At 41.2% G+C, this 15,700-nt stretch overlaps 1 protein-coding gene across 1 annotated transcript in view; it reads right to left on the reverse strand.

Moving 5' to 3' along the window:
• Positions 1-289: 289 nt before the first annotated feature.
• The window catches only part of zanl (zonadhesin, like), a gene marked incomplete in the record, with an annotated part of 443,805 nt that continues 428,394 nt past the window's right edge, over positions 290-15,700 (reverse strand). The window contains 11 exon segments of the mRNA XM_037681443.1: positions 290-395; positions 582-675; positions 942-1,094; positions 1,181-1,316; positions 1,583-1,785; positions 2,749-2,879; positions 6,287-6,448; positions 12,724-12,925; positions 13,005-13,134; positions 13,208-13,455; positions 13,548-13,692. Coding sequence (XP_037537371.1) covers positions 290-395; positions 582-675; positions 942-1,094; positions 1,181-1,316; positions 1,583-1,785; positions 2,749-2,879; positions 6,287-6,448; positions 12,724-12,925; positions 13,005-13,134; positions 13,208-13,455; positions 13,548-13,692 — 1,710 coding nt within the window.

The following is a 15,700-nucleotide window of genomic DNA, read 5'->3' on the forward strand; positions in this document are numbered from 1 at the left end:
AGGGCTTCAGTAATAATCTGGGTTATGTGCTTAGTATTAAGATGGTTCAGGTCATTGTTATTATTCTGGTTCAGGTCTTCAGTAATAATTTGTTTCCGGTCTTCAGTAATAATCTGGTTCAGGTCTTCAGTATTAATTTTTCTTCAGGTCTTCAGAATTAATTTGGTTCAGGTCTTCAGTATTATGTTCAGTATTTATCGGGTTCAGGGCTTCAGTAATAATCTGGGTTACGTGTTCAGTATTAAAATGTTTCAGGTCTTCAGTAATAATCTGGTTCATGTCTTCAGTATTAATTTTTGTTTAGGTCTTCAGTATTAATCTGTTTCAGATCTTCAGTTTTGTACTCACTTGTTGATTTCAGGCTGAACTTTGTGTTGTCTTTATTCTTCTGTTTCCTGTAGAGAGAATAAACTGACATGAGATGTTTGTTTGGTTTCCCTCTCAGAGACTAGTCAATAATGTGTTGAACATGAAGGTTTGTGAGCAGACTTGTGATTATGAATCCCCTGAACTCAGGACGTAAACTGAACTTCTGGCCTGTTCTACCTCAGTACAGTCCATCCGAGTGTTTTCAGACCCACCTTCTCTTGTTTCTGCAGACACACACTGTGGTTGTCAGCATGGTGATGACAGCAACTGAGACCAGGACCACGATCACGATGATCCATTTGGTTTCTGTTAGAAGACATTTTTACAAACAGAACCTTTGAACATCAGGTATGTTTGGTTGTGGTAGCCAACGATTTCAAGAATTTTAATTTGGGTTGATATCTAATTTTAGTCAGCTGAAAATGTACATCCAAAAGTTTCCATTTTACCAGTTTCATTAAGTCCAATCAGTGGTTCATGAGATATTTTACTAACACGCATACACAGACATGAACATAAAAACTATCACAATATTTAGTGGTTGTGTTCTTAAGTTGGAGTGATATATATACCCAGCCTGTCACTTGGTGTGACCTCTCCTGGGGTCTTCTCCACTTCACAGTTTGGACCTTCAAACCCATCTGGACACCAACAGGTGTATGTGTGGTTGGCTCCCTCAGAGCAAGTTCCTCCATTTAAGCAAGGTGAGCTGAGGCAGGGACTTGCTGCAACACACAACGATACACACCAACACACAGCTCACTCTACAAGCCCTGGTTCTGTGCGAGCTTTCGGGACGTCACACCAGTACCTTTGTAGCAGTCTCTCTTGAGGTTATAAATGGTGCAGATGTATCCATCCTGACAGGTCTTCATCTGACACACAGCACCGGTTCTGCTGCACTCACAGGACTGGGAGCAGTCTTCAGTTACAAACTGCTCACCAAGCTGCACACACGGAGATGGAGGAGAGTTCAGACAGACACACTGACAGACAGATACACTGACAGACAGACACACAGAGAGACAAAAAGACAGACACACAGAGAGACAGACAGACCCACACATTGACAGACAGACAGACAAACAGAGAGACAGGCAGACCCACACATTGACAGACAGACAGACACACAGAGAGACAGAAAGACATACGGAGAGACAGAAAGACAGACAGATCGACACACTGACAGACAGAAAGACAGACAACAGCTCACAGGGTAGTATCGGTTCAGGAAGGTGCAGCCACAGTCTGGATATGGGACACATGTCCCCTCACTCATGACAAAGCCTGCAGCACACCGGCAGCCCTCCACACAGGAAGTCATGTCACACTCAGAGGGTGCTGCCATGTTGGCGCAGGACGCAGGACACGCTGACATACAAGATGAATATGTGCTATTGGTGTTGCAGCGAAGGACTGAAAGGCAAAGAAAGAAAACAGCTGCTCAAAAACTAGAGTTCTTCTGGAACAACCAGGTCCAAAAATGTTCAGATGATTTGAATAAAAACAGAATCAAAGGATTTAAAATTTCACAGACCCACATTTGATTCACAGTGAAATAAAAAAACAAACAACACATCAAATGTTTCAACTATGACACATGTGATGACAGCAACACATTTCTAAAAGATAAATCTGTAAAAAACAAGAAAACAGAATCATTTATTCATTCAACCTTTATTTGTACAGGTTAATCCCATTGAGCCTCGGGGACTCATTTACAAGAGAATCAGAACCAGTTGGAGGAACATTTAGGAACTAATGAGGTAAATTTTCAAAGGCTCAGTCAGACCACTGGGGATAAACAGAGACTGTTAGAAGTAAAGACGGGCACAGGTTCAGCAGGCTGTGTAAAACTAGTGGAACAATTTCAGACTAAAGTTCCTGAATGAAAGACGTCAATTCCCCATCATCTTCAGTTTATAATCTCGTTAACAGATTAAAAGAATCTGTAGAGATCTCTGAGCTCAGAGGATGAGGCCCTCAGAGGCCACTGAAGGTCCAGGTCTGGTTCTGTTCTGTTCTGGACCTGGCTGTTGTTTTTTTTTTCCATGAGTTTGGGCATTTATGGTTTAAATCCAAACAACGAAACTGAACCACAGTCTCTGATTCACATTCCATGAAATTCTTCACTTTTCTGCATCTAGACAATTTTCAACCTGCAGACACTAGAATCCCAAATGACAAACACATGTTCATCTATTTTACGTATTTAGATGGAGGCGTGTCGAGGGAGGAGTAAGGTTCTGTTCCGTTCTGTTCTGGAAACCACTGCAGTAAAACCAGGCCTCTGATGGTATGGTGGTGCATTAGTGTAAATAAAAAATGGTTTTCTGAGAGAGAGGGGTCGTAGTGTGCAGGTCCTTCTGTCCTTCTTACCACAGTCCAGCTGCTGCCTCCAAGATCCTAGCTGGACCCCGGCCTCCTGACAGGCGGTAGCATACGCTTCGTAGCTGGCACAGCGCAACTCCGCACTGCCTTGCTCAGCACACAGGTCGAACATGCAGTCACTGAAAGGACATGTTTAAAGAAGCTCAGAACAAATCAAATGTGACCCCCAATTGAAATGTTGAGATTAAAGATGTGATGAAAGAGACGGAAAGAAAAACATTTTGTCCTTCTTCTAAAAAATGTTTTTTGACTTTTCTGTAAATATTTAGCTTTTTTGTTCTAAAAATACATGTTTTATGTGTAAAAAATACAACTTTATCTCTGCACATAAAATGTTAATTAATTAATTAATTAATTAATTTTATTGGGGCAGCTGTGGTTGAGTGGTTAGAGCAGTCATCGTCCAATGGGAGAGTTGGGGGTTGTTTTTCTCCAGCAGTCACATGTTGAAGTGTCCCTGGGCAAGACACTGAACCCCTCATTGCCTCTGATGAGTACCATTGGTGTATGAATGTGATCTATAGCTCTGATTAATCTCTACAGATTCAGATTTATCTTTGTAGTTGCTGTACAGTGATGTATGAATGTGTGTGTAGTAAAGTGAACATCAGATCTCTTTCCTCTAAATCCCTGTTAGTTAATGAACTGATAACTGATCATCATATTGATTTATTCTGTCTGACAGAAACTTGGCTACAACGGGAGGATTTTGTTAGTATAAATGAATCCACTCCACCTAATTATTAAAATGTTCATGTTCCTAGAATAACTGGTTGAGGCAGAGGGGTAGCTTCTATTTTTCAGTCGGGGTTATTAATTAATACTAAACCAATTAGTAGTTATAATACTTTTGAGTCACTGTCTCTAAGTATATCCCATCCAAACTGGAAAACGGAATGGCCACTCTCACTAGTTCTTATATATCGTCCATCAGGCTCCTATGCTCAGTTTTTGTCTGAATTCTCAGAATTCTTAACTGACTTACTATTAAATATTTATGTCTGGATTGTTTTTGTCCTGTTGAGTACTTTGAGTTATCAATTATAACAGCTTCATCCAAACCATCCACATGTCTGCTAGAACCCACCTCAACCAATTTAAAGATGTATTTCCCTTAATTAATAACCACATCTTGTATCTGCTTCATTTATCTCTAATAAACATTTATGTAACACAGAGCTTTAAAATTGCTGTAATTAAACCTTTACTTAAGAATATCGTGATACATGCTCAATAATCCAGTTAGAAAAATCTAAAAAAATTAAGTCTGGTCCTCTGGACTTTCAAAAAACAAATCAAATAAAACAAACAAAACCGAAAAATAAATTCAATGCAGTTCAATGCAGTTATTCGCTCCACCACATGTACCACATGAGGTGCGAATGACAATAAAGAAACTCTGACTCTGACTCTTACAATGCTGTTATTGCTAGTATCACTCAGCCTCCTGTGAATAGTAAACAGCCATCAGTGTGCTAATGATCCATTGTTAGGCTGATGGTCCTTCTTGATCATGTGAGCAGCTGGTTTTGATTGTCAGCAGCAAACTGGTTGATCCACTCTGAGAAGGTGCTATTTAAGAGACTGAGCTGAAGACAGCACCTCAGACTGAGGAAGTCTTTCGGATGAAAGATGAAACGTTTCTACATTTTTTTGTTGTTGTTGTTTTGCTTTGTTTTGTTTTTTGAATGTCCAGAGGACCAGATTTAACTTTTTTGGATTTTTCTACCTGGATTATTGAGCATGCATCAGGACATTTTTTCCCCTCTCACATAGCTCTGAGGAGGAAGCAAATTCCCATCTTCTTTGCCCAGTATGCATGCTCGCCTATTACATCGCATGCACAGCCACATTACGTAAATCCGTGCACCTATTTGTACATTTTAGAAACCAGTCACATGGACAACCTTTGTCTGCCCAGCATCTGTCACATGGTCATGAGGCCATATGTAAGCTTATAGTTCTTCTGTACTCCAGCCCCCAGACGAGCTCAAGGCTCATTCCATCATAAGAATTTCAACCTTTGTCACTCTGCACGGAGGAGTATCAGTGCAGGACATTTGTTCTGCAGCTTCTTGGTTTTCACCAATCCCTTTCATTTGCTTTTACCTATGCAACGCCTCCAGTTTCTCTCTGACCCACTTGGTCCTCGGAGTCCTGGCTGAGTGACAACACAGTTGTTCTCATTAAACTTTCCAACCTGTTCGTTTTCCAGCAGCAGGTATTTCTGACAATTCAATCTCAGATTAATAAAAAATATTTTGCCCTTCCGGGCAGCACGGTGGCGCAACTGGTAGAGCTGCTGCCTCTCAGCGAGTAGGTCCTTGGTTCAAACCCCGGTCCAGGGGCCTCCTGGGTGGAGTTTGCATGTTCTCTCTGTGCATGCGTGGGTTTTCTCCGGGTGCTCCGGTTTCCTCCCACAGACCAAAAACATGCATGTTAGGCTGATTGGTAACTCTAAATTGACCCTAGGTGTGAGTGAAAGTGTGAATGGTTGTTTGTCTCGTTTGTCTCTATGTGGCCCTGTGATGGACTTGCGACCCATCCAGGGTGTACCACGCCCCTCGCACAGTGATTGCTGGACATGGGCACCAGCGACCCCCGTGACCCAAAATGGAATAAGCGGGTAAAGATAATGAATGGATGGATGGATTTTGCCCTTCCTGTCACCTAGCAACAAGAACAGGATTTGACATTCCAGCCTCAGACTGACACAGAGGCTATGCATTTGACGTTCAGCACACATCAGGTGAACAGACTCGGCGGTGCATAATTACGCATGATCCAAGGTTCAATGTGTTCATGAATATAAACGATATCTGTGTGATTGTGGTTCCGGACGGACCCAGTGAGGCATAGACTCATCCTGCTTCGTCTTTAACCCACTAGCAATAGCCTTAAAGGGCGAAGCCTATACAAAATAGAACGTTGGTTACATATTGTAACCCCATGAGTATAGGAATAGTCCTTTAAGATCTGGGCCTCACTGGTTCCTAAATGGCTGAAGAATAAGTTATATTGGGAGCCGAACCCCGGTCTCAGGGCAATTTATATTGACCGGGGGTGGGACCCACACAGCAAGTGGGAGTAGATTAAAGTTGTCAGTGCTGCGCTGCACGCGCAGGGATAAACCCACTAGCAATAGCCTTAAAGGGCTACGCCTATACTCAGAATCTGGGGTTACAATACACAACCAACGTGCTATATACAGTAAGTACAGTCAATTTACCATTACATTTTTGTTGTTTAAATAAGTTTTTTCTCTTTCTTTTATTAAAATTCAGATTGTTTTGTAAATCAGTATTTTGTGTAAATATATGTAGAATATTTAAAGCTTTATCATGTAAATATAATTTTATTGTAAATAGTACTGTATTCTTATGTTTTTCTGTAAAATTATCTGACCTTTGTTTTGTGAATAATATTCAGTCTTTTTTCTGTAACAAATATTTTCAACTTGTACTTTTGAACATTTTAGTTTGGGAGTGACCTGCCAACATCTTTCACACAAACACAGAGTACTGACTCCTGGTAGGTCCTGGGTGGCACAGCAGTGTGGCAGGAAGCAAACGGTCCCATCAGGTCTGACAGAGCTCCACACTTCATCACGCTACTGTAGTCACTGAGCTGAGCCTGAGAGCAGTCCGACGTCTCAAATCCAGAATCTGGATCAGTCTCCACCTCCCGTCTACAGACAGACATGAAGGACAGATAGCTGAGTGAGACAGACATGAAGGACAGACAGCTGAGTAGGAAATAATGAAGATCAAGGCTCCCATCTTCAGGTGAATTTTACAGACTCATGGAAAGGATCCATATTCAAGGGTCTTGCTCTTCTATCAGCTTTAATTCAGCCCAGACCACAATTTGTCCCCCCACAAATGTTATATCAAAATGACCAGCTCGGCACCGTGATGTGTGCCATTACTTTTATTGGTGTTTTAAGTTACCATGGCAATGATTTATGATAATTTACAAAGAAGACATTTTTCTCATGGAAAAACTGACAGAACTCTTCACAGCCTCTTACTGCCACAGTGAGGTCACATGAACAGAGAGGTCTCTGAACAAAAAACTGATTAAATTTTCTAGCCATTTTGGTTTGACGGCTTTGTAAATTATCATAAAGCATTGCCGTGGTAACTTAAAACACCAATAAAAGTAATGGCACACATCACGGTGTTGAGCCGGTCATTTTGCCATAGCTACCTCAGAAAACTCTAAATTTACTATAACTCAGTCATTCTTAGGGATATTGAGCTTACGTTTTGTATGGTTGTAACAGAGAGCGAGTTGTTATAAATTCCTAAAACAAATTAAAATCCAAGATGGTCACCATAGCAAAAAGGGAAAAAAATATGATAACTCAGCTATAGTGAGCTGAAGTTTGGTGTGGTGGTACTTGACAGTGATGCACAACATATTTTGAATTTAAATCTAAAAATGCAAAATGACTGCCAAATATAATTTCAAATTGATATAATTCAAAGATTTTAAGAGCTATTTAGCTGAGATTTGATGCATTGGTAGCAGAGAACAATTTCTAATAAATTTTGATTGCAAATCAAAAATCCAAGATAGCCTGAGCTAAAATGGAAAAAACACTATGAATCAGCCATTTTTTGATATATCAAGCTGAAATTTGGTGTGCTAGTAGCTGAGAACAATGCCAAACTGTCAAATCAAAAATTTTAAATGGCCGGAACGTGGCAGTTCCCTTACAGGTTAATCATTTAATTAGAAATGTTTCTTCAGATCTGTGACTATCATCATTTATCAGATAGAGGGCCTTTTAGGGATCTAATATTTGTGTAGACCCAGCTGATTTAGGCCCCCGCCACACTGGCTGATGATCCTGCTAAGATGTGAAGGTTCAGTCAACGTGGATGGTCTTTATGGGTGTTAAGTCCACCAAGAACACGACATATTAATAAGGACACAGACTCAAAACATAAGGGTTCGACGTTCAATTAATTTAAAGGTTTTCTCTTCCTGGTCAATCAGCTGCAAGGAAAAAAGAGAAAGCCATAAACTCACACTCTCTGTGTCCAACAAAAAATACAAAAACACAAAGTATCAATGGAAAGATGGGCCTGGTGAGCCAGTCAAACAGAACAAAAAACAATACAGCAGTGGACCAACCCTATACAGGGCCGTTGAAGCCGCTGCTGGTACCAGTGTAGTGAACTAGGCCTCTGACAACAATCTGTCTCTGAAGACCTTCATGGGACAGGAACTGTTATTTCATTGATTTGAATCCAGAAATACAAATTAGCTCATCAAGAGACTGTTTAATTGTATCCTGAATTAATCAATTGAAAGAACACTCTTCTTTCTGATAATCAAAGTGTGTTTAGTTCATACCATTTCTAAATGTTGAAGTGAACCACTCATTTTAAATCAACTGTGAAACAGTATTAATGATTTTTAAACCTCATTAGAAATTAGAAATCAAGTTAAATGTCTATTTACAAAGTAATTATGCATTTTGATCTTCTGTCTCAATGAGGAGTAGTGATGTCGGTCGAAAGTCAGAGACAGACAGAGACAAGTTATTAGAACCAAGTGTTTTGTTTTTAAACCTAGCAGATGGTAAAAAAGAAGCAACTGGCACCTGCTTCCTCTCACTTCTTCAAAACATTTCTCTGTCTGTACTAATTGTTCCTAAACATTCCTGCATCCTCTCTTGACTTTTAATAACCCTCTGACGTCACTAGAACCACTCCCTGTTGGTTGTTTCAACCAATTAGGAAGTACCAAGTGACCGGAAGTGAGGACTCTTTAAAAGTCAACACTTCCTGGAAATATTCAGTCTTCTTGAAGTCTTCTTGAGTCTCAGTCTTCTTCAGTCTTTGACCGGAGTTTTCCTGAGTCTTTCTTGGGACTATGGAGTCTTCCTGAGAGTTCCTAAGGAACTTTCAGATTTAATCAAAAGCTGATGGATTTGACCGTGAGACAAGGGTCCGTCCATCCCAGCGGAATCACAGCGCCTCGCTGTGAACTCACCCGGGCGTAACGCCCTACAACTTCGAAGGAAGCTGGTTCTGTTTAACGGAGTAAACCACACGACTTCTGACAATGACCAGCCGCTATAACCAGAGACGCTGGAAAGGTAGCGTTGAAATGGACCCTGTACCGAAGCTGATTCATCTTCTGCAAAGGTAACGAGTCGTCACGCACCGAGTGTACCGGGGGTTTGAGCTGGTGTTGAAAGAAGCGTGCTAATTCTGGTCAACAAAACATGCATCTTCCTTCATCCATCTAAGTCCTCCTCTTTAAACCTCTAAATCTCTCCTCTTGTAAACCTCTTCACCAGTAAATCAATCTAGATGCCTTCAGAAATGTTCTGTTGTCTTGTTAGTAAAGCGTGCCAAGTTTTTATTAATCAGAAACAGATCAGCAAATCAAAGTGTACATGTTTTGATGTTAAATTTTGATTCTGTTAAATAAATGACCGCATTTATTCTGATGGGTCAAAGAAAAATGGCATCTCATGTCACTGATTAAACAATCCTCACAGTTATCTCGGTCACATGGCATTAATTTAACTCGAAAAAGAAAGAATCCGTTGTATTTAAATAATTAATATTCTTTGTGCTTGAACTAGCTTTAAGGATAATAGTGAAGTTGACCCCCACATTCACTACACCATACTAAACTAGAAAAAAGCCTAAAAAATACCTATTGTAAAAGAAAAAGTGAAAACAACAACCGGGCCAAAGTTACAACAAAAATATAGGCAAAAGTTAACTAAAAAAAAATAATAATAATTCCGGCTGAGGCCAGCGGCTTCTGCCTACACCATTGAGACTCATCCGGGTGACAGGATGAGCAAGAGGAAAAAGAGCCCCCCCCCCCCAAAAAAATTAGGGCAGCCAGAGAGCAGGCAAAAACAAAGAGGGAGCCAAAAAAAAGAGAGAGCGCCGGCAGAGCTTCCTGGGACTGGCCTATTTATAGGTGGATGGAAAAACACCACAGCCTCAAACAATCAAATACTAATTATACAAGATATAATTAGCCTAATCCCCAAAATGTTTTAAAGGGACAAATATAGTAATGCAATAATGGAACACAGTGGGCTTTGATGGAGCGTGATGGGTCCATGGTAGGTTTGAGCAGGAACAACACACCAGTAAGGAAGGTATCATCATACTGGCAGAGTATGAGGATCATGGTGGAGCATGGCAGCAATGTAATCATGAAGCTGGCCCTGTGTTGACTGGGTTTTCTTGGTTGGTAAATATTTTAAAGAAGTCACTTTGGCATCATAATTAGGTTAAGACAGTCATTATAACAAAGTATAGTGGTGTGGACTCAAGTCACATGACTTGGACTCAAGTTGAACTCGAGCCATTAATATTATGACTTTAGACTTGGCTCGAAAAAAATGTTCAGCTACTTGACTTGGTCTTTTACAAAATGACATGGGACTTGAATTGGACTTTTACGTGTCTACTTGAAGAGACTTGATATTTTACCCATAATCAAAAGTTTAAAACAAATTTAAAAAGTGTGCCTCGTTAATTCATTTCACTCATTCCATATTAACAAACACAGACCGTCTCTCTGTCTTTTTAAACTCTGTATGTATGCTGTTGAAGATTCTCAGCAATCCAGGACATGGTAAATCCAAAAAAGATTAAAGGCAAAAACAACTGGACTTCTATTCTGTAGTTGAAGACGTTTCACTTCTCAGCCAAGGAGCTTTCTCGATTCAAACAGGGAGTGTGGGGTTCAAGTTATAAAGCTGAGGTGTTCGGTAAACTTGCAGATTGCTCTCTCACTCCTCACAACAGAGGTTTGTTATGGTCTTTGATAGTCTGACTCACAGATGGGCCACTCTGATCACATGAATGAAGTTCTTGATTGGAGTGAAACTTACTGGGTATCAGGCCTAAATTTGCATAATAGGTTTTTGAAAGCGGAAATCTGACCTCCTCCTCTGGTTAGAGTTGTTTATTTCTCTTTTTACATAGATAGCTTCCTTCATCCCCCTCTCAAATCATCTGTCTTCTCGGTCCAAAATGTGAACATTATGGTCCTCAAAAGAGGGACCTTTATCCTTGAGGTGTAGGTGAACCGCTGAGTCGTCCTGAAGAGCTGGCTCTCCTGTGTTGAGCCTTGCGTCTGTGAAGAAGTTGTTTAGTTTCTCCAATATAGAGTCTTCAACATAGTTCTGGGCATTTCTCGCTGCACTGCAGACACCACACCACTCTGTTTGGGTATGGGTGTGTTTTGTCCTTAGGGTGGACCAGCCTCTGTCTGAAAGTCATATTGGGTTTGAAACAGTGGTTAATTTGAGCCGAATCCTGCCGGAACAAGATCCGCAAACTCTCTCATTTGGACCCCTTCTGTTCTGGCAACTCTGTTCAGATCCGGCAGCTCCGTCCCTAAAAGTTCAAAGTCATCGCACATATTTATTTTGATTATTTATTTAAAAAAATAAAACAAGAGGAGACGTTGCCTTTAGTCTGGCAGACCCAGTCTGTGAATGGTTCAGCCACAGCACACAGTTACACGCTCCTTCGAGGAACAGGAGAGGAGCCTCTAGACCGGGGGGGTGGGGTGAGGACGGAGGGACAGAAGCCTTACGCAGAAGATCTGCGCAGAGTCCTCTTCTCCTGCTCTCCAAATATTATCCCTACTCAGCAGGACTGTGCACTGAAAAACACCCCCTCTCCCCTCCTCTCAGACCCCCACAACAGAAACAATCATTTATTTAACAGAATAAATAAATTCCCTGTGGACAGTGCTAGTTATGCACAGAAACGTCTCCAGACAGCTCTAGTGCGCACACATCAGCAGATGTCTGAACTCCTGCTACATTTCAGACATAATATAAAAAGCTTACTGTAAAAAAATAAATTAAAAATACAAAGAGAGAAATGTTTGATGTGTTATTCACATTATACATCACGTTTCAAAACAACGGCGCTAATTTGTCAAAATAACAACAGGATCAAAATGTAAAAAAACCAGTCCAATTTACTTTAATAAATAATGGATGGATGGATGGATAGATGGATGGATTGTCCTTGGTTGGACAACAGATAATTGAAGCCTTCAGGTTGTTCAAACGGTGCCACGAGACTGGAGCAGGAGCGGAGACAAGTTCAGCTCAGAACCATGAAGTGAGGGGAGGGAGAAGGGGGGTTCAGGACACCTGACAGAATCAGAGCTACACAACCTGCTGTTCCTCTCCAAAATAGTAATTTTATTCAGTTTACTAATGTATGTAAATGCCCGTTAAAATACACCAAAATGCAGGAAATGGCATCCCTGTTATTCAAAATTTTATGTGAGTGGACCCACGAACACCCCCTCCCCACCATCTGACTTGACTGTCTTGACTTGAAATTTAACTCAGGACTTGAGGATAAAGACTTGAGACTTGCAAAACAATGACTTAGTAACACCTCTACCAACCAAGCACACAACGTGATACTCCTGGTGAAAGAAACATGCTGGCATGGCATGATCTACTCCAAGTGTGCCCAATCCTGGTCCTCCAAGTCCACTGTCCTGCAGGATGTACTTGTTTTCCTGTTCCAGCACACGTAATTCAATGGTTGAATAATTTTTATGTTCTGCAGAAGCCGTTGATCACCCTTTGATTCAAATCAGTCGTGTTAGAACTGGAAAACATCTAAACCCTGCAGAATAGTGGCCCTTCAGGACCAGGACTGGACACCCCGTTCTATACTGTAGTTGCGTCCTTACATGGTTCAAATAAGTTATGCGTGTGTGGAGTTCAGGACATGGTGAAGCAGCAGGAAAATATTTTAGAAACAGAAGATAGCAAAAAAAGTCTTTCCACAGATTACAGTACAATGTAAAACCCTCAATTACATCTTCAGCAGTCAAAGCCACAACCTTCCAGTTTTTTAGAGTATTTTTTTGTTTCATTTGGACCCATCTAATACCTGAGACCACGTGACAGAGGGGACACAAGTGGAGTCCTACCTGTGGGTGCGGACATTTATAGGGAAGTTAGACGTATTTGGTCCATCAGCCTGTCGATCACCGACTCTCCAGCTTTCTCCAAACACGTTCAGGTCCTGGACCACTGTCCCATCAGGCTTCATGTACTCATTTCTGGTGATACCATCGTAGTTCCCACACAGTCCTCGGACTGAGTACCTGTAGGTGCTGGGGAGTATGACCTCTGATTGTAGAAGAAAGGAATGAGCAGACTCATACACAAACACATTAAAGACTCAGTCAGACCCTTTCAGAGGTTTTACCTCCACGGCTGTTTCCATCGAAGTTTACAGTGAGTCCAAAGTCTGTGGTGAGCTGGACCTGCCTTGAGTTCATAGTGATGGTTAAACCACTGACTGGACTTAGAGGAGGAGTGACTAGCTCCCCGTTCACCTGTAGGTAATACAGTAACACGTGGCTCAAGAACTAGCACCAACAGGAGAACTAAAAACAGATGCCCACTGACCAGGACAACTCTCTTCTGCAAGAAGCGGACGTTGACATTGTAGATGTCCACATACATCTGGTCCAGGAACGAGACCCTTTTGTTGCCTCCTCGTCTAATGTTCTTCCCTCTAACCAGCAGAGGCACCAGGTTGCTTTGCAGATTATGGTCCTGAGCCAGGATGTAGGTGTAAGGTCCCTGGAAGTGATGTGTGAACCCATCAAATGTTCGATAGTGAGGGTCTCCAGAGACGCTGCACCTGTCAAACTCTAGAGGCGACAATGATGGAGACAAAATGATCAAAACCAGCTCATGTCCTCTGAAAGGTCCAGTTTTTATCTCAAACATGTGTTGGACTCACTGGTGGGATGGCAGTACAGGTCTCCATACTTGTCCAGAGTGCAAACAGAGTTTGAGTTACAGCTGTTGTCCAAACACGTAATTGTACCACCCAGGTTACACGAACAGGACTTAGCACATTTATCTGTCAGCCATGAGTCTCCCACCTGCACACACACACACACGCACGCACGCACGCACGCACACACACACACACACACACACACACACACACTTTAGACACTGGCCCTTTTCAAACTAAATCACGTGGACAGAAGTGATAAAGGGTACCAACACAGTCTGAAACTCTTCCTTGTCTAAAGCTCTACAGTAAATCCAGCTCCTGTTGTGATGTTCTGGGCTGAAAACACTGCAAACATTTTGACGTATAAACGTCAAAATGCGTAGAAGAGTAACACGAACCAACAAGAGAATACGGATTAAAGATACTGCCAAGTGGCTCATCCGGTCTTGATGGTAACCAAAGCCTCAGGTAAGCAGTCGCCTACTCAAGGTTTTAAGCATGTGAGCTACTTTTAAAATTACAAAATCAAAGTGATCTACCTACTATAAGGTCCCGTTTACATGAGAACAACCTCTGGAAATGTTGAAATAAGATAAGATAAAGGTAAGATAAAATAGAACTTTATTCATTCAACCTTTATTTAGACAGGTAATCCCATTGAGCCCCAAGGACTCATTTATAAGAGAGACCTGATTTCAACAAAGAAAGATGACAACAATGGAGAACAGCAACAACAATAAACAATTATAAAAAGTCATACTGCAGTTTTTTTTTTGTTTTTTTTTTACAAATAGGATGGCTAAAAGAAAAAGGTAACCAAAAAAAACAAAAAACAGCTAGATTCTAAGGCGAATGTAGAAAACCAATAACAGGAACATGTCTGCATTGGTCCCTGCCAGGAGACCAACAGATTCTTAAAGCCACTTAGAGAGGTCAAGGTCGAGAGCTTCAAATATTTTTGTAAGAAATTCCAGGAAACAGGAGCGAAGTAGGAGAAGGCCCTTTTGCCTAGTTCAGTCCTCATTGAGGGAACACTGCAGGTAATAATGTCCTGAGAGCGCACTCCGTAGCTGCACTCTTGCAGAGACATGCAGGAGGAGATGTATGAAGGCAGCAGACCAAGAAGTGATTTAAAGATGAAAATGTACCAGTGAGAGAGTCTGCGCGAAGTTAATGATGTCCAGTTAACCAGTGAATACAGGGTGCAGTGGTGGGTACGATAATCACAGCCAGTTATGAATCTTAGTGCACCATGATAGACATCATCCAACATCCAACATCCAACAACCAACAACCATCCTGCAGGAAACGTTAAATAATAAATAAATGTTTATTGGGGGTAATAAACAAAAGATGAGTGGGTTTACATGAAACCGCTATAGTTTCCATGTCAGTTGGGTTGCCAGATAAGAAATTATGAACTATAGTACTGTGACTTAAAATGATAGTATATTGACCTATGTCATATGTGCCGAGTAAAAATATTCTAAGATGAGGTGTGTGTTGTGTATGTTGTACATGCACAGAAAAGGAGGGGTAAATAGACATTTAAAATTGATCTGGCAACCCAGAAGGGCTCATCTGCATTTATTGCACATGCAGGACTGCATGATCACTGTTACGCCCAAAATGGTGAATACACCAACGTCTCTTTGGGCCCTGGATTTTATTAGTTTTGCTCCTACATGCTGAAAAAGGGTGAGCAGCACAAAAACACTCTGCTCTCTGCCATTTATTATAACTGTTGTTAATGCAGAAAAACTTTGGACTGCAGCCGCTTGTAGTGTACATGTGCCACTTCACACTTGCAGAGAATTTCACACCTCCATTGGGCGTTCCCCCGAAATTCTCGCCTCTGAGACCTGGATTCAGAAACCTTCGGTTTCACAGACTGGCTGCTGTATGTCAATCAAGTGACAAATTTCATAGATGGATAATAGGCTGGCGTCTATTTTTTTCATGCCATGATACCCATAGCATTACATGGGTATCATGTATGTAATAATACCCATTGTATGTAATAATATCCATAATACCTTTGAGATTGACAGGTAGATCACCATCAGCGTATTGGACACCCCTGCTCTAAGATGTACTGAAATATTTTAATTGTGAGCAGCACAACATTCTGATGGTCACACGTGTTGATT

Source organism: Nematolebias whitei, chromosome 1 (assembly GCF_014905685.2).
Source record: "Nematolebias whitei isolate Nwh7 chromosome 1, NemWhi1, whole genome shotgun sequence".
Classification (NCBI taxonomy): domain Eukaryota; kingdom Metazoa; phylum Chordata; class Actinopteri; order Cyprinodontiformes; family Rivulidae; genus Nematolebias; species Nematolebias whitei.